At 36.4% G+C, this 25,517-nt stretch overlaps 1 protein-coding gene across 2 annotated transcripts; it reads right to left on the bottom strand.

Annotated features, from left to right (window-relative positions):
- Positions 1–324: 324 nt before the first annotated feature.
- Positions 325–24,607, bottom strand: LOC103712297 (protein DA1-related 1-like). 2 transcript variants are annotated; one of them, XM_008798780.4, is made up of 12 exons: positions 24,435–24,607; positions 20,713–20,871; positions 19,091–19,178; positions 6,894–7,026; positions 5,276–5,396; positions 5,119–5,202; positions 3,975–4,094; positions 3,510–3,722; positions 3,341–3,400; positions 3,103–3,221; positions 2,696–2,754; positions 325–960 (listed from the first exon to the last, which is right to left on the bottom strand). In XM_008798780.4, the coding sequence occupies exons 2-12, from the start codon at positions 20,821–20,823 to the stop codon at positions 641–643; spliced, it is 1,428 nt and encodes a 475-aa protein (XP_008797002.1). In that variant the 5' UTR covers positions 20,824–20,871; positions 24,435–24,607; the 3' UTR covers positions 325–640. The 2 variants fall into 2 exon arrangements, with proteins under 2 accessions (XP_008797002.1, XP_008797001.1); XM_008798779.4 differs by having other exon boundaries at positions 20,713–20,866; positions 24,435–24,606.
- Positions 24,608–25,517: the final 910 nt, after the last annotated feature.

Genomic DNA, 25,517 nt, shown 5'->3' on the forward strand with positions numbered 1-25,517 from the left:
AGCGCCTGCTTGCGAGCAACCAAAGAGGCCTTGGATAAAGAAAAATCTCATATGTTTAAAAATCTTTATCAGCCCAGCAACTCTTATCACCCGACACCACACTCCATGTATTTATGTTGTTTTTTTGCATACTTAGAAAAATATAGTAAAGATGGTTGTTTTTTTTAACATGACCCGTTCTTTGTACTAAAAAGGTAAACTTTGATGATAGATGATAACATAAATTTACAAATGATTCTCTATCAATTTGAGCTGAAAAATATTGCAGAGGTTTCAAATTAATTTTGAAAAATGGAAAAGGACTATGTTGCAAACATTATCAACTAGAATTTCTAGTCGTGCAAGCAACGCCATTATCATGCCAACATGTGCATATAAAACATACAACATACTGTTCTTGCAGTTTAACAAAGATTAGTTTAGGTACATAACTGGATTCTTCGTTTTTAAAGTGCAGTATGGTCTGCAACAAAAAGGTGGCTGCTCAAGGAATTACAACCTCACAGGCATGGCAACTAATTTGTGGTATCCTTTTTCGGTTGATTATTTTTTCTTTTGCTATATATATTTTTGGCAATCTTTTCTGCATGTAGGCAAAGAAATAAACATAATCTAAGTTTCGGAATGCTCTTGACCACGATCAGTATGGGAAAGTCCCTGTCAATTTAATATGGTCGAGGGTGCGTCTGAGGCCATACAGAAGAACTGCCTCGTTGCCAGCTCTGAAGCCATCACCATATGCTGATGAAGTATCCGATTCGATCTGGTATTTGAAGAATTCTCCGAGTTTTCTCTCAAACTGAGACCTTGGGCCTTTTTTAGATGAAGTCGACGATGAAGAGGATGATGAGCTGGATGCGATGTTACTGCCAGTTCCTGAGATGATTTCTGAGTCGAGCCACATATGAGCCAGCACCTGGCAGATGCCTTCCTCAACTACTGGGCTAAGGGCTCGAAATCCTGCAAGCATAATATATAGAAACTAGGAACTCATACATACTGATTTTGTTACGATGAAAGACTCGGAAACATATAAACAACCTTTTGAGTTAGATAAAAAATAGTCCATTCAAAGGGCATGGCTTCGTTGAACTCTTTGAGGTTACGACAAGAAGGAAGCAAGATACCTCACAGCAAAGAATAATATCTCTATATATGGAACACAGTCAAATACAATTGCGAATACATCTGTACTTAATGCCTAGTTACTGTTTTTGTCACAATTTTTAAAAAGCAACAACATTTTTAATAAGTTGTGAAAGAAATAATAATAAAAAAGAACTAGAATTTCAAAGAATAAATTCTTGGTTAAATAGAATACTCTCTCTCTCTCTCTCATTTTATGTAAGCCATGGGAAAGTCAACCAACTAAGTCTACATGGTTGACCAGTGCTCTCAGCACTTCTCATTAAGTGCATTCAGAAACACAGCACTCGCAAGCATAGAAAAGAGGCAAAACGACAATGAAGAAACTTCCATCTCACTAGAATCTTGAACCATCAGAGTTCTAATAACATCACAACGTATGCTTGCAGGCTTAAAGCCATGCTTCACATCCTAAATAACATAAGCTACTAAAGGAACTTGGCATCATTTTCTTCTTTTCTGAGGCAAAGAAAATCCACTTTGGTAAACTTTGCATCAATACCATGAGCCACTTCTTTCCAAGATTATTCGTGAAAATCAAGGAGACTAATCATTATCTTGTTACGAAGTAAGAAACTGGCAGATGACCATTCTAGATTTAGTTCAATGCACAAAAAGTCATTCATCTGATAGCAAAAGATTAGTTCATCAGTTCATGCACAACATAGAAATAGTTGGATTCAAGCATTTCTCTTCGCAATGTATTTTAAAAGATCCGATATTACAAAAAAAGCACTTTGGTGGAACTATCTTACAATTAATTGGCACCCTGATCCTATCTTGCTTCCAAAAGGCAGGTGCAATTGTAGATGTGTTTAACTCTAGATTCTAAAAGTAAGAGATTGTCCACAGAAACAACTGGTCTTATTTGGACGTAGGGACAATACATGTAAAGAATCTGTCATTGCCCAAAGTAATAAAAACTTACAGAGGGAGAGAGAGGGAGAGAGAGAGATTTACTTAAATTAGTTGTGGTGGATCAGCTGATTACTTGAGTCAGGTAGGGTCTGTACGACGTCAAGCCAAAAAATAAGGCACATAACCCTGCTCTTAGGCATAGACACATGCTTGATTCAGTTAACATTAAGAAGCTACTAATGACAGATGGCATTCTTCTTGCTCTGGCGACCTTTTCTGATTGAATTTTTAGTAAAAGATATAGTTTCGTGCCATCTGAAATCCCCTTATTTGTCTAAAGATTTCCAGAACCATCGAGTAGGTAAGCAAAATCAGTCGAGAAAGCCAGGCAAATTTCCTTCTCACTTGGGTTGAAGACTTAGGTGGCTTTAGCGCATTGAAAAAGGGATATAACATGTTTTTTTCTTTTCTTTTCCAAAAAAAAATCCTCAGTTATGTCAGGTTTCATATCAAGGATAGGAGGGTAGGACACAAATTAGAAATCCTCTCCCTGGATGATCCCTTCTTATGCATGAATGGATTCAATCAGTAACCATAAGAAAACTAGCCCAAGTTGTTGCACACAAAGGATCAATCAAAGCAAAAGGAAACTAAATGGCAACAGAAACCAATGGCCACTGGATAAGGTTACCTTTAAGCCGAAGCCATGCATGCATCATCTCATGAGCCAGTATTGACCCTGTCAGTAATCTGCACACAGATATTCAAGTATTACAGCAATATTTGCAGCCATAGAAGACATTGTTGCCTACTGTTCTTACTGAAATAATTGAAATTTTGCAGTACAGAGAAAACAATAATCTCTCTCCTTCTTTCTGAAAGATGCTGAGCCAGATTTCAGTTAAGAAAAAAATTTAGTTTTTAGAGTTAAATATGCACGAGTCCTTTGCCAAAAAAGATGGAATTTTACAAAACACAGATAGAGTCATAATTATAATGGATGGAACAAGTAAAAGGTCAGGCAGTGCATGAGGCTCCCACCACTGCAGGAAAGTGAGAGTTAATAACAATACCTTGGGAGCCCATTAATAACAATACCTTGGGAGCCCATACAATACAAGAATGGCTGTTACATCACACTGCCGAACCAGTCTGTAGGGCCCTGTCAAGATATCTATGATTCTGTTTCCAGGCCCAATTATTGGTCTTCGTAAAATCTGATTGAGATTTTTTTCATCAGTGATTCTGAATAATGAATACTCAGACAAAACTAGCTTATGTCTTTCAATAATCACTGTAACCACATTTTAAAATGATAATGCTTAAAAAATCTTACACGGGTAACAATCTGCTCTTCCGAAAGACACAGACCTCTGGTTTCAGTGTGGTGATGCCCCTGCTCTCCAGGATAGAGAACAAGAAGAAGAAATTAAAAGCAACATGTAACAAATAAATTCTAAGCTAAGCTTATTACATGTTCTGTAACAAATTATAAAATGCCTCACATTCTTTTCTCCTTCCATGGCTTCATTTAGGGCTTGTCTTTCAACTAGAAGCAATGGAATCTGCTGTTCCACTTTCATATTTAAACCTTCATAGAATTCTTGTATATCAATGTAAAGAGGTTGGCACTCGCTGTTATCCATTATTGCAAAATTCAGACACTCTAGGCAGAGTTTTCGCCCATCATCCAGAGTCACATATTTTGTGTCTCTTGGCTGAAATTTTGAAAGATAAAGAGAGGATAAATGAGCAGAATATACATCATCAAACAAAAGATGCAACAAGCACTGTGAATTTGAGCCAGTTCAGCAGTGAACGCTAACACAGTCAAGGCAAATAAGTCATAAGAAAATGGTTCAAATAAAAAATTTATACTAAAACAGTTCATAAATCAATGTATAACTTGATACGTGGCATCAATTATCTAAGACCTGATGAGTGGTCTTGGAATTAGTATTTGTACCAACCTCCATCCGTTCACAACTGCAACACCTAGGAGTGCCATCACGCTCGTGTGAGGGACAATACTTTTGTGGCCAGAAAGGGTGAGCCCGGTATTCAACATGGCCACTTCTATTTGTTGGAATCTGCAAGAAAGATCATCATGATAAACTGATAAAACACACATTTTAAAGGGTTAAAAGTTAAAACAAACTATGATTGTACATAAGTAATATCACAAAATTTAAGAAGCATGCAACCTTGAAGCATTCAAATAACACATATGCAACCTCATAAAGTTTCTGGAGAGAGTATATAAGCGATAGACAGAATACAATGACATGTCAGAACAAAAAGCCAGACAGGGATAAATATGACAGTAATGTTATATATTGTTGAGGAATACAAATAGTGAAACCTGGTAGCTTTTTCTTGCCTAATCATGTGTCTAATATATATATATATATATATATATATATATATATATATATAGAGAGAGAGAGAGAGAGAGAGAGAGAGAGAGAGAGAGAGAGAGAGAAGCTGAAATGCTTTTCAGAGCATTTAGCTCAATGTGCTTCCCACTCAAAATCTATAAAGGACCTCTGAAAATGAAAATAAGTTAGGAAAACAAAACTGTCTGATGGATGATGCAAGATTTCTAAACTTGGTAGTACTTCTATCATATGCTAAAAGGATAAGATGCACAAGCCAGATAAATTATTTAATATAGTTACAGAAAAATGATACTGAAGCAATTGTGCAAATGGTTAGGCCAGAAACCAACATAGACCATGCGCATGGCATAGTTCATTAACAATGTTAATTATTACCTTCAGGATTTTTACTCATAAATAACATGAGTAAAAAAGAAAATCATAAACTGGTACAAACACCACAGGAGGAAATGAAACTTATCCAAGGGCATAAGTGGGTGCAGATGTTCTGTCATGGTCCCCATATATTGTTCAGATTCCATATTGTACATTTTTACATAATAATCATTGAAAGGAATTCTGTGGGGCGCAGAATCGGACATATTAGTCCATTCATGTGCATTAATGTTTAATGCTGAATGGATGTATATATTTTAGGTTTATAACAGAGATAGCAGAAATCTGCATTTTAGTAAGCAGTATAGCTAAATATAAATTTGAAAAGACAAATACTTACAAATTGCTTGCAGACATCACATTTTGGGTGATAAAGTTCCCTGTAGCAAGACTTGTGATATGGGAAATTCCCATACATAGAGAACTGTACCCAAAAAACAAAACAATAAGCTTCAAGCTTTTCAAGGATGACAATCCCTGTGTACTAGCTTCCGTACCTCATAATCAGATATTGGTTGATCGCAAGCATGGCAACGAAAACACTCTGGATGCCAAACAGAACCCATACAACTGAGATAGCGCCCATTACCAATTTCCTTTTTGCATCCAGCACATATCCTAGACCAAAATTTTGTTTCAATAAAATCCAATATGATGCTTCATATACGTTACAAGAGAACAAGAAAGATTATACAACTGAGTGAGACAAAAGACCTTTTTCTTCATTAGGCTATAGGTTGATATGATGCAATCCAGCATGAGATGCCAGAGTTTCCAATGTGACGCCAACATTCAAAGAATCTATCTTATATACTTCTTTATCTTATCTTCTTTATCCTATATACTGTGCCTCAAAGATGAATGTGTTCTTTACTACAATCCATGCCTTCTTGATTCATTCTGACTTTGAAACTCAAGGAAAACCTTGTAAGGTTGCTTCCTGGTTGCATAAGCTCAAGTTTGATAAATGATGTAATCAGTCTCCCCAGTTGCTAATGGACTATTTTGGCTAGCCACTTGCCTATAGTTGCCTTGGCCATGAAATTGGAAATAGCTCGTAAAGGGTTGACATCCTTCACAGGACATGTAACAGTCTTTAATTGATCACCCTTTGACCCATGAAGCCAGCTCCATATACACAACTTGAGGCTTGTTGGTAAAGTTCAAGATTTAGAACAAAATAGATTTATTGGTTAATAAGGTTTACATTGATAATTCAAACATGCTCCTTGATTTTTTATTTTTCCTTTGCAATGATATAATTGATGTATTATGAGATTACATCCTGCAATGTATAACTGATACCTGGTTGGCCATACCCTCACAAGGAATCACCATGATAGGATCTTGGTTCCTGATAATCAATACCCACCATGGTTTTTCCTAAATCTTTAGGAGTCAAAATTAAGATGTTAACTTAATTTCTCACAACTGAATTTCAAAATAGGATTGATGTAAGATCCAACAGTGATATTTGATAGCTATTAAAAGTTTGTTTTCTTGAGCAAAATAGTTACTAACATTCCCTCTTTAGATTTCGTAACTTTTCAATTCATGTAAATGAATAAAAAAGAAAGGAGGTTTCAAAAATGTAAAATCATGACTAAAAAATAATTAAAATTATACTCAACAACAATATATCACTTCCAACAAGTTGTTTCGCAATTCTTTTCTGATACATGTAAAACTTGCCACAGGTCTTAAACCCCAGCAAAAGGTGTTCTCTTATGTTAGCATAGAAATAAAAGATTCCCAACTAAAGCATGAATATGGAGCTTGAAGATTTACATTAGCATTGAGAACTATGGATTAACAGATTAGATATCCACCGTCCACAATGTACTTTGACTAACAACATTTTTTTTTTTTTGAAGGTTTTAAACCTCAGTCAATCCTTAGTTTTCATTTTACTTGCATATACAACTTATTAGGCAGAATATTCCACCTTATAAAACTAACCAGTGTGAACAAGAAAATCCATTTCCAAAAATACAAGAAGCAAACCAAGAACATTTACGTCAGCAATGCATCTTCATTTCTGATCAGAAAGTTGATATGCAGGTATTAAATATATGATAAAAGAGAGTTCATAAACCAAGTCCAGGAAAGAAATACCTGAAGCCTGAGGGAAAGAAAAACGGCAGTGGTTGAAAAATGTGACCATTATAACGGGGAGGAGAATCAGCATTCAAACTTTCTTGCAAAGCCCTAGCGAGCTGTTCATCTTCCTCTGCATAAGATTTGTTCTCTGAAAAAACGTAATAAACTGGTTAAAGAAAAACATAAGGAACATAAACCCATATATTGGGTGTAAATCTTCAACAGAAAACTCGACTAATACTTGTATCAAGTTATTCACCAACAATTTCTAGCAGCAAAGGAAAAAATTAAAATAACAGAAAGCGGAAAAACAATGAAAGCCAAGAGAAAACCATAAAGAGTATCCACCTTTCTACAACAGAAAACAATGATGTAAAAACAATGAGTTATTAAATGAAAACAAATGTCGCAGTATCAATATCTAGGATCGCAAGTACCAGATCTCAAATATCAGCGTTGTTCTCCAAAATATCTAGGATCACAAGTGTAGTTTATGGGCATGTTTGGTTACACCAAATTGGGCCCCCAAACTATAGCTCGGCTGAAGTGGCCTAGTTTGGCTTGTTTGGTTGCTCGAGGTGATCCCCCAAACCAATCACAAACTAGGTTAGACTGAAAACAACTAAATTGCACTTCGGTGACTTCAGCCAAAATTTATCCGGTCGCCCGAAATGGATCACTCTCACTTCCCAACTCTCTTTTAATTCCTGACCCCCTATCACGCTCTCAATTTATCACACTGCTCTTCAAAAGAGGGCGGAAAGCGAAGGATTTTAGCATGTTATAATGCGCAGCGGAAGTTAGGGATTTTAAAAATTTCTTAATAAAGTCCCTATGCATGAAACCCTTTTAAGCCTAGATCACCTTAATGATTACAATCAAATGATATAAAATAAATACAGAATTAGTAGAATACCTCAAACGCTAATCCAAAGTGTACAATCTCCACGAGGCGTCCAAGTGTCCGCCCTCCAATGGTGATCCACACGAAAAACTTGATCAAGACTTTAGCTCCAAAGACTTTTGATCCTTAATGCAGAATTCTTCTAAAGAACTCTAATGGCTTGCTTTCCTTCCTTTCTATTTTCCTTTAGCCTTCTAAAATCACTTCTAATCCTTTTTGTCCTAAAGAAGACCACCTTGTCTTGGCTTAGGACACACTAGAAGCAATGCTAGAAAGAAAGAAACTAATGTAAGAAAGAAAGAAGAGAGGAGTGGGGTGGAATTGGAATGATGAAACCCATGGAGTGCTAACCTATTTATAATAGGTGTAGGGATGCATCTCCAAGGGATGCATCCCATCCACACATCCTCTCATGAAAGGGCATCATCTAAAGGGCCATATCAAATAAGAGGAGGTGCAGATCAAGTGAGGAGGTGTATCAAATGATATGTCCTTTCATGTGGTGCCATATTTTGACCAAGTCAACATCACATGCTAATCACATGTCCATCACGCCTCACCTCTTGATCTTTCATGATGATGATCCAAGGGCTCCAATGCAAGGCGCCATTCACTTGACCCATTATATCTTCATCCAATGGTGGGATTAAGATCCAATGGTCAATTATGGTAGCCATCCTCTAACCCAATCCAATTGGGTTAAACCAACTCTCCATTATGTCTTCATCCAACGGTAGATCAAGATCTAACGGTCTAGATTGAATGATTTATTAAATCTAATCCAATTAGACTCAAACCAAGCCAATTAGGTGCCAACTCTTGGCTAACCCATATTAGAATATGATCTAATCAAATTAGATCAATTAAGAATCAGATTCGAATCCAATTCGAATCAGGAGCTAAGGTTTGCAACACCTGCTAGGATGTTTATCTTGCAAACATGATCTAATCCAATTAGACCCTTGATAAGTTTTCTTGTGTGTGACCCATTGGGTTTCATACTTAGCCAGCAATAGGTGTGAGTGCGAGTTGACCCAACTTGATTAGAACTCTTCTAATCGATTTAAGTCCAAACTGCGCGAACCCGAACTTAACAATTAGAATCCTTTCTAATTGGTGATCGAATTAAACTCTTTAATTTGATCAAATCTATAAAACAAGATTGACGTCTAGCAACGTGTCATGTCTATCCGGAAAATATGGAATTTGGTGGAAATACCAAAAATACCCTTCAGTGGCAAGTTACCATGCAATTCAATCCTTTAATCAAACTGCATCCCAAATATGTATATGAGTATGAATATATGTCAAACTCAATTTCATATTCATATTTTTCTCAATCTTTTAATGATAATTCAAATAATGAAATATTAGAAACTCTTTCTAATTTTCATTCTGCTTTGATCAAAGGCTTCCTGAATTATCATATGATTAGAATAAATAGGATGCTATCTTCTCTTACTAGAAGTGATTAATTCCTTGTTGACCTACTCATAATCTTCGTACACAATTCACCATATCCAGAAGACCTCGTACATAACTTATTGTCATGAATGAGTGTAAACCAAAATATGGGTTCATGTGCACAAGATACCATGGTGATCTCAGGTCATAGGATCAGTTGCACAACTCCCACTAAGAGAATCATCTTTTGACATGTAAGTAAGACTTCATAAGATTTCTCTTTGTAGGTCAATTCAGTGAACTCATTCCTCTAATGAGCACCCACATCTTTGTATTAGTGTCTCCACACAAATGATTGTGAGATCAATCATCCTCTGCATCGAGCATACATAAGACATGCCAGTCTTTCCGGTAATCATTGATCCCCGACTCAATGTATCCATGACTGGGAATATTTAAGATTAGGATTTTAGGATTTTAAGTCTCACTAGTATGATCTCATCATAGTCTTAAAACCATTGTCCTAATCTAAGGAGTTTATCATAAATATAATCAACAGCATATGATAAAACATAACGCCTTTATTCATATTTAAATGTCATGTACATGATTTGGACAAATCAAAAGAAAAAAACTTTCGCAATACAAATTGCGATTGGCTTGTAGGGCATCTACTCTTTCAATCTCCCACTTGCACTAAAGCCAATCGCTCTTATATTTTATCCCCATACAGTCGAGGTGGCGATCGAACTGCTGTTGTGGTAGAGCTTTAGTGAACGGGTCTGCTAAGTTGTTCTTTGTGTCTACTCGTTCAATGACTATGTCTTGTCTCTCGACGATCTCTCGAACGAGGTGGAAGCGTCTTAGAATGTGCTTGGATTTGTGATGAGATCTTAGTTCCTTTGCTTGAGCAACAGCTCCAGTGTTGTCACAATAAACTGAAACTGGTCCAGCAATCTCAGGAACTACTCCCAACTCAGCGATGAACTTTTTCATCCAGACAGCTTCCTTAGCGGCTTCACTTACAGCGATGTATTCTGCCTCAGTAGTTGAGTCAGCTACAGTTTGCTGCTTGGAACTCTTCCAGCTCACTGCACCACCATTTAGGGTAAAGACATACCCTGAAGTGGACTTGCTATCATCTGGGTCTGATTGAAAACTAAAATCAGAAAATCCTTCTAGTTTCAACTCAGATCCTCCATAAATTAGAAAAATATCTTTAGTCCTTCTTAAGTACTTAAGAATATTTTTCACAGCTATCCAATGATTTTCTCCTGGATCAGCCTGGAATCTGCTTGTTATGCCTAAGGCATAAGCAACATCAGGCCTAGTACATAGCATAGCATACATAATTGATCCTACTACCGAAGCATAGGGAATAGAATTCATTCTATTCCTCTCTTCAGATGTCTTAGGAGACATCTTCTTAGAGAGACGTATGCCATGACTCATAGGTAAGTAACCTCTTTTACTTCCTTCCATGCTGAATCTTTTCAGCACACTATCTATGTACTTAGATTGGGACAAGCCTAACATCCTTTTAGATCTATTCCTATAGATCTTTATACCAAGTATATAGGATGCTTCTCCCAAGTCTTTCATGGAAAAGCTTTTTGATAGCCAAGTCTTGACCGATTGTAACATTGGAATATCATTTCCAATATTAAGAAGACAACAATATTAAGAAGACAACGGCACTCCCACTAGTCTTCTTGTACACACATGGTTCATCCACATTTTTGATAAAACCAAACTCTTTGACTGTTGTATCAAAATGGATGTTCCAACTCCTCGATGCTTGCTTTAATCCATAAATGGATCTCTTAAGCTTGCATACTTGATTTGCTCTCCCACTTGAGACAAATCCTTCTGGCTGTGTCATGTAAACCTCTTCCTCAAGATAACCATTAAGGAAGGCGGTTTTGACATCCATCTGCCAAATTTCATAATCATAGTATGCAGCTATTGCAAGCAAAATCCGAATAGATTTAAGCATGGCAACTGGTGAAAAAGTTTCATCATAGTCAATTCCTTGCTTTTGCCTGAAATCTTTTGCCACCAATCTAGCCTTGTAGGTTTCTACTTGGCCATCTGCTCCAATCTTCTTCTTATAGACCCATTTGTAACCTATAGGGTTTACACCTTCTGGTGCATCAACCAAAGTCCATACTTGGTTGGTATACATAGAGTCTATTTCGGATTTCATAGCTTCTAACCATTTGTTAGAGTCATTACTCATGATAGCTTCCGAATAGGTCAGAGGATCATCATTTTCGACGATGTGGGCTTCATCATTCTCAATGATAAACCCATATCTCTTAGGTGCATTTTGCACTCTATCTGACCTTTGGAGAGGAGATGTGTGTTGTGGTTGTACTTCATCAATGGGTACATCTGGTTGAAGAATTTCTTGTGTTTCTATTTGTAGGTCTTGAACTTCATTAAGTTCAATTCTTCTTTCACTGCCCTTTTCTAAGATAAACTCTTTTTCTAAGAAAGTAGCATGCCTACTAACAAATACCTTTTGTTCAGTAGGGTGATAGAAGAGATATCCAATACTTTCTTTGGAATAACCTATAAATGTACATTTATCTGATCTAGCACTTAGCTTATGTCCAAAATTTCTTTTGACATATGCTTGGCAGCCCCATATTTTAAAATATTTAAGATTGGGCTTTCTACCTCTCCATATCTCATATGGAGTACTAGATACAGATTTTGAAGGTATCCTGTTTAGCACATATGTAGCAGTTTCTAAGGCATAACCCCAGAAGGAAATAGGAAGATCTGTAAAGCACATCATGGACCTTACCATATCTAATAGAGTACGATTCCTCCGTTCAGCTACACCATTTAGTTGTGGCGTATACGGAGGTGTCCATTCAGAGAGAATGCCCTTTTCTTTAAGATGATTTAAAAAATTCACTAGAAAGGTATTCACCTCCTCGATCAGATCGAAGGATTTTAATACACTTTCCGGTTTGTTTTTCAACCATACTTTGATACTCTTTAAACTTATCAAAGGCTTCGTATTTATGTTTCATAAGATACACAAATCCGAACCTTGATAAATCATCAGTGAATGTGATGAAGTAAGAGTATCCACCTCTAGCTGAAGTTGTCATAGGACCACATACATCTGTATGTATAAGTCCTAATAACTCACTTGCCCTTTCTCCATGTCCAGTGAATGGAGACTTGGTCATTTTTCCCATAAGACAAGATTCACAAGTTCCTAATGATTAATAATCATAAGGATCAAAGAACTCTTCTTTGTATAACTTGTTGATTCTTGATTCACTTATGTGACCAAGTCGGCAATGCCAAAGGAGGGTATTATTCACTTCCTCTCTCTTTCTTTTATTGCTTTTATTAATATGAAAGACATTGTCATTAAGTAATAAAACTAGAAGACCATTTTCCATAATGCCATTGCAAAGATGCTTATTAGAAAAATAAATAGAGCAACCATTGCCCTTTCCATTAATTTCAAAACCTTTCTTTAACAACAAAGGAATGGAAATTACATTTCTAATAATTTTGGGCATATAATAACAATTTTCTAATTGTAGGAGCTTTTCCGAAGGCAATTCCAAGTTGTAGGTTCCAACAGCTTCAGCCTGGATGGACTCTCCTCCAGCGCCATACAGCTCGAAGTCACCTTTCTTCAAAATTTTAATTTTCTGTAGTCCATGCAAAGATTTGCAAATGTGAAAACCACAGCCGGTATCCAATACCCATGAATTTGAATTTGAAGAACTTAATGACAAGTTGGTATGTAACATAAACATACCTTTTGATGCAACTCTTGCATCGGTCTTCATACTTGCAAGAAAACTCTTGCAATTTCTTTTCCAGTGGCCAGCTTTGCCGCAATGAAAACAGGTACTTGATCCGGAGTTTTTCTTTCCTTTTTTCTTTTTGATGCTACTCTTGGGGTTCAATCGTTTCTTAGAACCCTTATTTCCCGATTTCCTCATAGAGGTGCTATTTATAAGAAGGAGTGGACCTTTATCCTTCTTAATATGCCCTTCAGCTGTTTTGAGCATATTTAACAGCTCAGGTAGGGAGGTGTTCAGCTTGTTCATGTGAAAGTTCACAACAAATTGAGAGAATGAATTAGGCAGTGATTGCAGGATCAAATCCTGACTGAGCTCACTATCCATAGCAAAACCTAATTGACTTCATCTGGTGATCAAGTCTATAACCATAAGAACATAGTTTTGCACTGGAGTTCCTTCATTCATTCTAGCACGGAACAACTGCTTAGATATCTCATACCTAGCAGTCCTGCTTTGTTCTCCATACAACTCTTTTAAATTGAGAAGTATGGATTGAGTGTCCATGCCTTCATGTTGCCTCTGTAATTCATTGTTCATAGAGGCAAGTATGATACATTTGACAGTCACACTGTCATTTTTCCACATCTTATGTGTGGCAACCTCCTCTTCTGTAGCATCATCCCCTAGATCTCCAAGATCAGGGGTTTCAAGTATATAGGAAATTTTCTCCTGAGTGAGTACTATCTTTAAATTCCTCAACCAGTCCACATAGTTTGGTCCGGTCAACTTGTTGGCATCTAAGATGCCTCTTAGTGAAAGTGAAGAAGCCATTTAATAATTCTACATATGCAAGAACAAAACTAATATAAGCAGACCAATCATGATGACATGTTTGCAACTAGATAAGGACTTTAATCTAATTTGTCTCCTACTATTTTTATCGAATATCATAGCCCTCTCCTATGATAAACGTGAAAATATAATTTTTCTTAGTAGGGTTGAGATCCTAATTCATCATAAAAAGCCTTGTGTTTACACAACAAACTCTTATGAGTTCAAAGGTAGGAAACTCTTTCCAATTGCATCTCATGCAATTCTCAACTTTATCTTGTCCTCTTAAAATACTTATTGCCTTGTGTTAGCACAACAAACAATAATATTTTAGTTAAGTTAAACCCTTCATTTCCATATAGTCATATTCGAATAATATTGCCCTTGTGGTTGCACAACAAGGCAATATATATTAAAATATGCCATAAGCATCTTAATGCACCAAGACAGTATAACATCAGTCCCCATTGCAAGTCTTGTGTTAGCACAACAAACTAGCATGGATCTTGACATAATAATATCGAGGCATGAAGGAAGGCTATCAATAGTGTTATATTAATATTAAGCTTATCCATAATAGGCAATCAAACAATTGGCCAGGTAAGCAGGTGGAAGGCTTCCCTTACTCAGAGAGTAAGGTCCTAATTAAGTAACCACCTTTAGTGCTTTCCTTAGACACCAATTAGATTAATTGTTCTAGAATGGGTTAGCTCAAAGTTTTTCAACACTATGACTTAATATAATTTTTATTGAGGGCTTACTAGTCTCTAGCACATTCTTTAATTGTAACATACATTTAACATGTCTAAAATAAACTATTATGCATCATGGCTATCTCATAGCATGTATAAATCATAAGCAATTAATTAACATGCTTCAACATATTTTCATATGGAAAATTTCATATCATGATATTTTATTACATAACATATCATATATTAATCATACATTTCAGCATTTCTCTAAGCATATGACATTACTATCTCATAGTAAATTAATAATCATACATCATACATAATTATTTGATTGAACCAATTAAGGATGGCTCTGATACCACCGAAGGATTTTAGCATGTTATAATGCGCAGCGGAAGTTAGGGATTTTAAAAATTTCTTAATAAAGTCCCTATGCATGAAACCCTTTTAAGCCTAGATCACCTTAATGATTACAATCAAATGATATAAAATAAATACAGAATTAGTAGAATACCTCAAACGCTAATCCAAAGTGTACAATCTCCACGAGGCGTCCAAGTGTCCGCCCTCCAATGGTGATCCACACGAAAAACTTGATCAAGACTTTAGCTCCAAAGACTTTTGATCCTTAATGCAGAATTCTTCTAAAGAACTCTAATGGCTTGCTTTCCTTCCTTTCTATTTTCCTTTAGCCTTCTAAAATCACTTCTAATCCTTTTTGTCCTAAAGAAGACCACCTTGTCTTGGCTTAGGACACACTAGAAGCAATGCTAGAAAGAAAGAAACTAATGTAAGAAAGAAAGAAGAGAGGAGTGGGGTGGAATTGGAATGATGAAACCCATGGAGTGCTAACCTATTTATAATAGGTGTAGGGATGCATCTCCAAGGGATGCATCCCATCCACACATCCTCTCATGAAAGGGCATCATCTAAAGGGCCATATCAAATAAGAGGAGGTGCAGATCAAGTGAGGAGGTGTATCAAATGATATGTCCTTTCATGTGGTGCCATATTTTGACCAAGTCAACATCACATGCTAATCACATGTCCATCACGCCTCACCTCTTGATCTTTCATGATGATGATCCAAGGGCTCCAATGCAAGGCGCCATTCACTTGACCCATTATATCTTCATCCAATGGTGGGATTAAGATCCAATGGTCAATTATGGTAGCCATCCTCTAACCCAATCCAATTGGGTTAAACCAACTCTCCATTATGTCTTCATCCAACGGTAGATCAAGATCTAACGGTCTAGATTGAATGATTTATTAAATCTAATCCAATTAGACTCAAACCAAGCCAATTAGGTGCCAACTCTTGGCTAACCCATATTAGAATATGATCTAATCAAATTAGATCAATTAAGAATCAGATTCGAATCCAATTCGAATCAGGAGCTAAGGTTTGCAACACCTGCTAGGATGTTTATCTTGCAAACATGATCTAATCCAATTAGACCCTTGATAAGTTTTCTTGTGTGTGACCCATTGGGTTTCATACTTAGCCAGCAATAGGTGTGAGTGCGAGTTGACCCAACTTGATTAGAACTCTTCTAATCGATTTAAGTCCAAACTGCGCGAACCCGAACTTAACAATTAGAATCCTTTCTAATTGGTGATCGAATTAAACTCTTTAATTTGATCAAATCTATAAAACAAGATTGACGTCTAGCAACGTGTCATGTCTATCCGGAAAATATGGAATTTGGTGGAAATACCAAAAATACCCTTCAGTGGCAAGTTACCATGCAATTCAATCCTTTAATCAAACTGCATCCCAAATATGTATATGAGTATGAATATATGTCAAACTCAATTTCATATTCATATTTTTCTCAATCTTTTAATGATAATTCAAATAATGAAATATTAGAAACTCTTTCTAATTTTCATTCTGCTTTGATCAAAGGCTTCCTGAATTATCATATGATTAGAATAAATAGGATGCTATCTTCTCTTACTAGAAGTGATTAATTCCTTGTTGACCTACTCATAATCTTCGTACACAATTCACCATATCCAGAAGACCTCGTACATAACTTATTGTCATGAATGAGTGTAAACCAAAATATGGGTTCATGTGCACAAGATACCATGGTGATCTCAGGTCATAGGATCAGTTGCACAACTCCCACTAAGAGAATCATCTTTTGACATGTAAGTAAGACTTCATAAGATTTCTCTTTGTAGGTCAATTCAGTGAACTCATTCCTCTAATGAGCACCCACATCTTTGTATTAGTGTCTCCACACAAATGATTGTGAGATCAATCATCCTCTGCATCGAGCATACATAAGACATGCCAGTCTTTCCGGTAATCATTGATCCCCGACTCAATGTATCCATGACTGGGAATATTTAAGATTAGGATTTTAGGATTTTAAGTCTCACTAGTATGATCTCATCATAGTCTTAAAACCATTGTCCTAATCTAAGGAGTTTATCATAAATATAATCAACAGCATATGATAAAACATAACGCCTTTATTCATATTTAAATGTCATGTACATGATTTGGACAAATCAAAAGAAAAAAACTTTCGCAATACAAATTGCGATTGGCTTGTAGGGCATCTACTCTTTCAGAAAGCCTGTCTCCACTCTTGATCTCTCTTGACTGAATCCCTCCTGCTCTTCCCAACCCCATGGGTTGCTCGCCGGCATCTTCCCCACCCCCCATCACGGTCCCTTTCTACAACAACCCACGGCCTCACCTAAAAAAACTAGCCAGAAGGCATTATTTGGATTCCTTGGCCTTACGTAAGCACCCAAGATCTACCCAGTGCATATCCGATATGGGACTCAACACACGCCCACATAGGTCCTTACATATTTTCCTATTTAAAATCTGGCATTCTCGCCATGCTAAGAGTCTAAATCAATTAAAATCTAATCACAAGCACCACGAACGGCTCATGGTCAGCCCTAATGGGCCCGTGCTGCAGTGTCCCCTAGTCTATAAGCTATGAGTCGCGTCTATTCTAATACCATCTATTACAAACCGGGGCCTCACCCAAAAAAAGCCAACTAGAAGGTATCATTTGAGTTCCTTAACCTTGTATAAGTACCTAAGATCTATCCAATGCATAGCCAATATAGAACTAATCACACGCCCGCACGGATCCTCATATAATTTTATGTAAGAAACCGTGAGGACGTGTGTTTAGTCCCACATCGGCTATGCAATGGGTATATCTTGGATATTTATACAGAGCTAAGAAACTCAAATAACATCGTCCAGCTAGCTTCTTTAGATGAGATCCTGTATTGTCACAAATAGTATCAGAGCGGACCCGGTACATAGCCTATGTGGATTATGAGACACTGCAGCACGGGTCCATTAGGACTGACTATGAGCTGATCATGATATATGTGATTGGATTTGAATGGATTTGGAGACTTAGCCTAGCAAAAATATTGGAGCTTAAACGGGGGGAGTATGTAAGGACTCGTGCAGGCATATGTTTAGTCCCACATTGGCTATGCAATGGGTATATCCTGGGTATTTATACAAGACCAAGAAACTCAAATACTACTTTCTAGCTAGCCTTTTAGGGTGAAGTCTTGGGTTGTTACAATTTTAGCATGGAAGATTTCTCATATCCTTGGTTTCTTCGAGAGGATGTATGCAATTAAAACAATCACTATTACTAATAACAGTAGCAAAATCTGTTCCTAAATAAATATCATGGAGACCAGTTGGCAAATCTCTTCCCCAAGCCATACTAGATGTAATATTGCAATTCAATGGAAAATTTATTAAGATTCCCTAAGAAAGTTGAAATACCCATAGAATGGTTAATGATGCCATTTGTGGAAGGTGTCCTAGGCCCCTTTTCTCATTGTCTAACTGTAAAATAGATCTTTTTTCTGGTCAGTCAGTAAAATCTTATAACTTCCAGAAGGTCTAATTAGCTCGAGATGAATTTAGCAAATGGGAATTTGGATCTACCATGGCAACGGATTAATGCAAATGCACCAAAGCAGCTTTTTCTGTGGTCCCATCTCCATTCTCAAAGATTTAGAATTTGGATGATTCATTATGCCACTTCCACTGATGTCATGAAAACTTGCTACATAAAACTGTTGTTAGAGAACCATATTACTGAAGAAGCTGCTGAGATGGCTTACATCTGGGCTTCAGTATTTGATCGCATGACAGCTGACTCTTGCTCCTGCCCTCTGTGTTGCTCAAAGGAAACTATCAGGCTAACATCTTGTCGTAGTTGTTATCAGTTCTTCTATTTTGGTTCCTGATTACTACAAAATGTTTTCTTATGCTAAGGAAAACAGACTGTACTATTTTCAGCGTTGGGTTGAATTATATTCCCTCCTTTATTTAGCACTAAAGTTACATGCAGTGTGCTCCCACCAGTCAGTCCAAAGGTGAGAAATAATTTCATAAATAAATCATACTAGACATAGCATCTAACAATGAGAACTTAGATTGTGATAATAGATGGCTGTATAAACTAGTCAAATCATAAATCATTTAGAAGAACGAAAGAATTGATAGAAGAATGACAACTTCATAGTCCCATAAGAAAACATCTTGAACAAAATTTATAATAAAAGCTTTAAAACAATACTCACCAATTGCCTTTCCCTTATTTTGTTCTTCTGATAGAGAAAGTGCAATAGCATGATCTATATCTTCATTTTCAGACTCTGACTGGATATCCTACATCCATAATTCCCGGTAATATAAGATTTGCAAGAATAAGACACAAGACAATATCTTGCACAAGGTAGCTTGCAAATGTTGCATTATAGAAATTCAAAGTAAAGGAAGGATAAGATACTTTCTTTAAAACCTGATATCTATAATACATTGCCTTCTTATCAGCAAACATATAAGAGCTTCCATTCAGAAAGCTAAAATTAAATACACAGTGAGAAGTTTATAAATGCTGATGGATCTTACAGTAGAATGGTCATTTGAGGTCTTGTTGCTGCAAAAGATTAACAAAAGCAATTCTTCTTCTTCATGTAATTATTGTAAATTTGTAATCACTGGAAGGGAATGATAGAAAAGTGATGAAGAAGAACTTTTGTTGCATTAGTTTGACCAATGCTTTTGTAGGCAGTTTCTATTTGATTTGGCACCTGAATTCGCATTTGAAAATGGGAGGAAAAAGATTTGTTGATTGGATTCCCCTGTTTCCTTTGTTTGTGGGGTACCATTTGTCATCAACAGAAAAAATTGTTTGGGGAACATCACTGTCAGAAATTTACTGCAGATGTCATTTTATCAAAAAATATTGCACCATTGAGATGAGAAAAATTAATTCAGATGAAAAGCATTATAGTGGCAGTTTCAACAACACAAAAGAGAAAAGATGAATTAAAGGAATTCGATTGGGTAGGAATCCATCTATTGCTCTATTCTACTCCCAAATTAATGATGAAACATGTTGGCCTGAATCAATGGCTTCTTACCATGACTTCAAGAGGATGATGGAAAAATGACTTAATTTTGGGCCATCACTGTAAAACCTATGTTTTATATAAGAAGATCAGACTTCAGTTTATGTTGGAACATTATTTCTACAAAAGGATAAGGTAGCCAACCTAGGTAATCTACATTGAAATAGTAACCTCCTTACTCACAAGACTATATGGTCATAGAATTTAGATTCCCATGGATCCCCATATAAAATAACACTAAGACACACTAAACACTAGGACTCATTCTAAAGCAATACTACCACTATTTGCTGGATGAAACATTTCCGAAACATGCAGTGGTAGACATAACACCTTCACACTTGGTGGCCATTTGTCCATATTGTCACCAGGATATTCAAATGCATCAAACATGCATGAAGTTAGTTCTATGTAAAGGGGTGACAAGCAAAAAAAAAAAAAAAATAGATTGTCATGTAAAATAGGGAGATTTAAGGGTTGAAAAAGAGATCCCAAGAACTTGTTCAAATCTGAATGAGATTTTCCTAGGTCTAACTCATTAACCAAAAATTTGTAACAACTTTGAGGAGAATAAAAGCTAGCTTCTTTAACAATTCTAAGATCACTTGATTATTGCAGTCTTATACGAAAATTATTATAGTTTAACGTAAATTTTACTTCTTTATTCTATTTCTTGATCTTGACAGATGAATTATAATTAGTATTTATCTGTAATGTAGCATAATTTTTAGGGAATTAAAAAAATTATCATAAAGAAGAAAGGATAAAATTCAAGCAAATGTCATTACCAATGAACTAGAAGGCTCATTCCAAAAACTCTCATCTGCATATTTTCCGTGGTGTTGGCCCCAAGATATTTTATGACTGGAGCCTTTAAAAAATTTTTTCAGCCAACCCATAATGCTAGGGATGTTAGTTGAATAGAGCCAGAAAACTTTTTTCCTGCACTAAAAAAAGAACATTTCAACAAATAAAGCTTAACCAACTAAGAGAAGTGGTGTCAGAACAATATCATATACTAGAGCATAACAAATACTGTATGAGCATATGTTAAATTTCGGTTGACTAGTTTTGAGATTTAAACGTTGAAAGGCCTTCAGTGATTATAGATGATAAGGAACTTCATACTCTGCATGCAAAAAGAGGAGAGAGGAGGTCGGGAGCTTAATGCAGCTTGCAGATCTCATACATGGGTAACTTATTAGTAGTTGTTGAAACTTCATTCTTCTACACCTCAATGTCTAGTTGGAGGAAAGGTTTGTGCTTCATCCACTGTTTGCAATTAGATGCTTGAGATTTTCTCACTTCAGTATTTTTTTTCACATTTGATATGTCATTCTCAAGGTTTTGCAATATATTGTGTGCAATTTGGATGACAGAGTACATAATCAGAATTCTAGACTCTGACAGACGATTAGAGATTGGATGCAGGATAGGCAGCACACGTTCTTTTATTGGTTAGTAACACTATATCTTTTTGAGTTGTATAATATTCAAAACAGAGGTCTCTGCAAAGCGCAAAAATTAATTTGAAGGTGCATGACTGGACTTGGAGTGTTCAACATTGATTGTATCTCAGGATCGAAACCAGTTTTCCATTCAGATAAGATGAATAATAGCTCCTGAGACAGTGAGTCCACCCATCAGAAGTAGACAACTGTGACATAATCGAACCAGTTTACAGTCAGAGAATAAAGCTCCTTTTTGCACCCTTGCTACGAAGCCACCTAATCTCAGATTTATGCCTATTGCCAAAGATAAGTATAGTTATTGGAGAAAATACTACAATAAAATCAAAGGGCATTGACAGTTCAGTTGTTGATTTGTATTTGAGAAACTAGAACAGTCAAAATAAATACTAGATGAGTATCACCTATACAAGACATCCAACATGTTGTTGACTTTATCCCAGGTGCAATATTACTTGTTCTACCAGCTAATCCCATTAATCATACAAAACATGGTGAGATAAAGCCACAGGTGGATAAGAGTTCATAAAAATTCCATATGGGAAAGCATGGGCCATTATACTGTCCCATAACAATTAATGCTTGGGAAAGTCAAAAGTTGAAGAGTGCATGTTTAGAACCTCAGAATTAACAAGATAACCATCCATTTGGCTTACAATATCATGGCAAGAAGATTACAGCCTAAACAGAAAGATATGAAGTAGTCTGCTAAAGGTTAGCTTGGCCACTAATCACATATAGCCAAGCCATCCTGCCATACTTTTCATCCCTTTGTCTCTTAAAGCAAGAGTTAGAATTTACATATTAAACTATGAAAAACTGCAACTATCCCCCTCAAAAAAAAAGAGGCAAAAAATGCATTATTAAAAGTTTTTGCAAGAAACAAACATGTCAGCCTTTTGGTACATTGAATCAACAAAAGATGCCAAAACAGGTAAATATATGTCATTTTGACTTGTAATTAAATTGGGTCCAAGTTTATCTAAAACACATAAGTTATGAGACCTAAAATTATGTTGTTTCACCTGAAATGAATATGTAGAGCATGAGAACAGTCAGATTTCATCTGAATTGCATTGGCAAAGGAAAATGAAGACCAAAATTAGTAACAAAAAGAAGAGAACGACTTGCAGTTTAAACAAATTGATTAGTTTGTGGTATTGGAAGCATTCATGTTTCAGAAAAGTTGGTCACTGAACTTGACAGTAGTAAAGTTAAGATGGAGGAAATAGTGCATCAATTTGAAGACTTGACAGTTTCTTAATTGATAGAAGACAAGGACAAGGACGAGGAGATGATCCTTCAGTGATAAATCATAAATAATAATACATAAAAATGACAATATAGCATAATAGATCTATATATACGAACTCTAGGATCTACTAAGTCCTGCATTCAGGGAAGCTCATGTGCACACACAAGAAATACAAAAGAGCAATCAAGCTGGTGCAATTGACTATCATCATCTTAGGAAAAGCTATGCTGATGAGAATTGGATGATCAGATAGCAAAGGAACATCTCAACAAAATAAGGTCTAGATAATTAAAGGCAGAAAGTATTCATGATGTTCTTCAAAACAGCCAGGGAAACAACTTGAGAAATCTTATGATAAAAGACTGAATGGTGAGAAGAAAAGAAAAGGAGATCATAACTTCAAAAATCTGCACACACTTTGCTGCAATATCTGCATTGTAAGTTCATTATATTTCACATTACATTTCTTTAGACAAAGCTAAAACTGTTATACATTTTTTAAGATGACAGGAACCAAAAAAAACCAATGTCAATACTTCCAGAAGCTGAGAAAGCATCAAAAAAAGCATGGCACTAAGATGCTGGAAGTTAGAAGATAAAAAATTAAAAAATTAACAAAGATTTACGTTATCAAATAATCCCTGTCTCATCTATTTGGTCAGATATATGATTCATTCCGTGCCTCAGACACTATGAGCACATATCCCTACTCCAGCTCCAGTAGCCCCATCTCACACGGGACTGCCTAAGTCCCTCTCACAAAAAATGCGAATGACAAAATTATCTTCATCAATTCCTCACCACTTTATTTTCAACTTCTGCAACTTCAACCGAATCCTTACCTTTGACTATTCTTTTAATGACAATTTCCCACTTTCCCTTTCAGAACTTCAAAATTCATCGCACTGATGCATTGATTCTCAAAAGACCCAGTACAATGATCAATATATTTAGCTAATTTAACGTGAACAATCATTAAGCCAAATATCACATACATGTGATGATCACAGAACACTCTTAAGGAGCATCTGTAAGAGAAGATAAATATCAAAAGCAAATGATCTTTGAATAGTAAAATATTTCAAGATTAAGGAAACTCATGTTAGACTGGGATTTCCATACACACTGGTTTTGCTTACTTATATGATTGACAAGAAAGTAATATGTACTGAGTTAAGTTGCTTCCATGTCATGAGGAGCAAAAGTAAACACAATTTCTTGGATCAGTAGAATCTAAAGAGCTTTATTTATAGAAAAAGGAAAACAAAATAGACAGCTACCAAAGAATTCCAAATCCCAGTCCACTCGCCAACTCTTTGTAACTGACTTAATAATGAAGACACGGAGCCACCAATGGTTGTTGATGTTATTGCATCTAAAGAACTTGATTACAGAAAGAAGCATCATCACCATCTACAGCCCTTGGAAAGACAGAGGAAACATGCTACAGAACTTTTGCGCAGTAGTTAATGCACTCCATCATCCTAGTTAAGGGCCAAAGTAGACTGGATTTTAACTTATAACTTCAGAATGAGAAGAACTCAGTCCTAAATCAGAAGGATAAACAGGAGAAAAAAACCATGGAGTAACAGTAATGTTTGCTATGCCCCTTCAACCATTCATGCATCAAACTCAATAACTCCAAGCAGAAGCCTCTATCCCAGACTCAATTACCATAAGCAAAATTATAGCAAAGTAAGAACTCCCGTCAAAAACTCAAAAACATCTTGAAAACAATATAATTAAAAGATTTGAGCATCCAGTACCAACTCAGCATGTCTCCTACCTCAAACAGCGTGCAAAACTACCATAAAATCAAGGCGCCATTCAGATAAATCACCCGGCGATCACCAAAAGGCAATCCCGGACGAGGCCTGAATTGTACTCCCTTTCCCCTCTCTTATTCCGGCTGGACTCCGTGGAAGCTCAAAAGTGAAAGTGGTGGAGCTGAGAATCATTTGTTCTCGACACGTGGCAAAGCAATCCTGAAAACTTAGTGAAAGCCTGAAAGAAAATCCCGGATATTTTTATTCCAGCACCAACCAAGGTCAAAAGTAGGAAGGTGATGCACCTTTGTCTTTTGCCCTCCGGGCCATCAACTCCAACGTCAGCCCAAGCCAATAAAGATTTCATTCACCAGGGAATCAGGCTCATGGGGTGCGGAGTCTTTGTCGCTAAGTATGGAGCTATGTGGCGAGTGCCTTTGTGAAAGCGTGAATCGGAGAAAGAGATCGAGGCTGATGTCATTGGATTTTGGATTGCATGGCTTTCTTCTTACTTTTTGGCTATTCTTGAAAGGATTGGTTACTCTAGAGGACTCTAGTGGAGCAATAAAACTATCAAGAGAGGACAATCGATCTTTTATCTACTATATTATTCGGTACCACGAGGAGAAGGAAATTACCGTGGAGCTCTTGAGATAAACAGTTGAAAGGATTCCTTGAGCCCTCACATCTCTGTCTCTGATCCATCCCTTCGGATGCCGCCGGGAGGTCGGAAGAGAAATCCTGCAGGGGATCAACGTCGAGTTCGGATTCTCCAAGAGCACCTGAAGAGGTCGATTCCCGGAAAATCCAAGAATTTATCAAAAAATTTAGAAAATCACCTGTGAAGCCACGTCACGCTTTTGCTACCACCCGCATAAATATCACCTTTATAACGTAACTCTCCCTCTCCTCATAAGATATTTGAGGTAAGATCCTAGTTATATGAAGGGGCGTGGCTGTGCCCAGCCTTTGTTTAGTTGTCAAAAGTTTTAGAGTAAGCTGAAAGTTAGAATAAAGTATCTAATTTTCTAAAATGATAAAACTAGCTTTGACCTATTATAGTTTATTTTATATTATTAAAGAATAGCATTATATATTGTATA

This window comes from Phoenix dactylifera, unplaced genomic scaffold, assembly GCF_009389715.1.
Source record: "Phoenix dactylifera cultivar Barhee BC4 unplaced genomic scaffold, palm_55x_up_171113_PBpolish2nd_filt_p 000007F, whole genome shotgun sequence".
NCBI classification, from domain to species: Eukaryota; Viridiplantae; Streptophyta; class Magnoliopsida; order Arecales; family Arecaceae; genus Phoenix; species Phoenix dactylifera.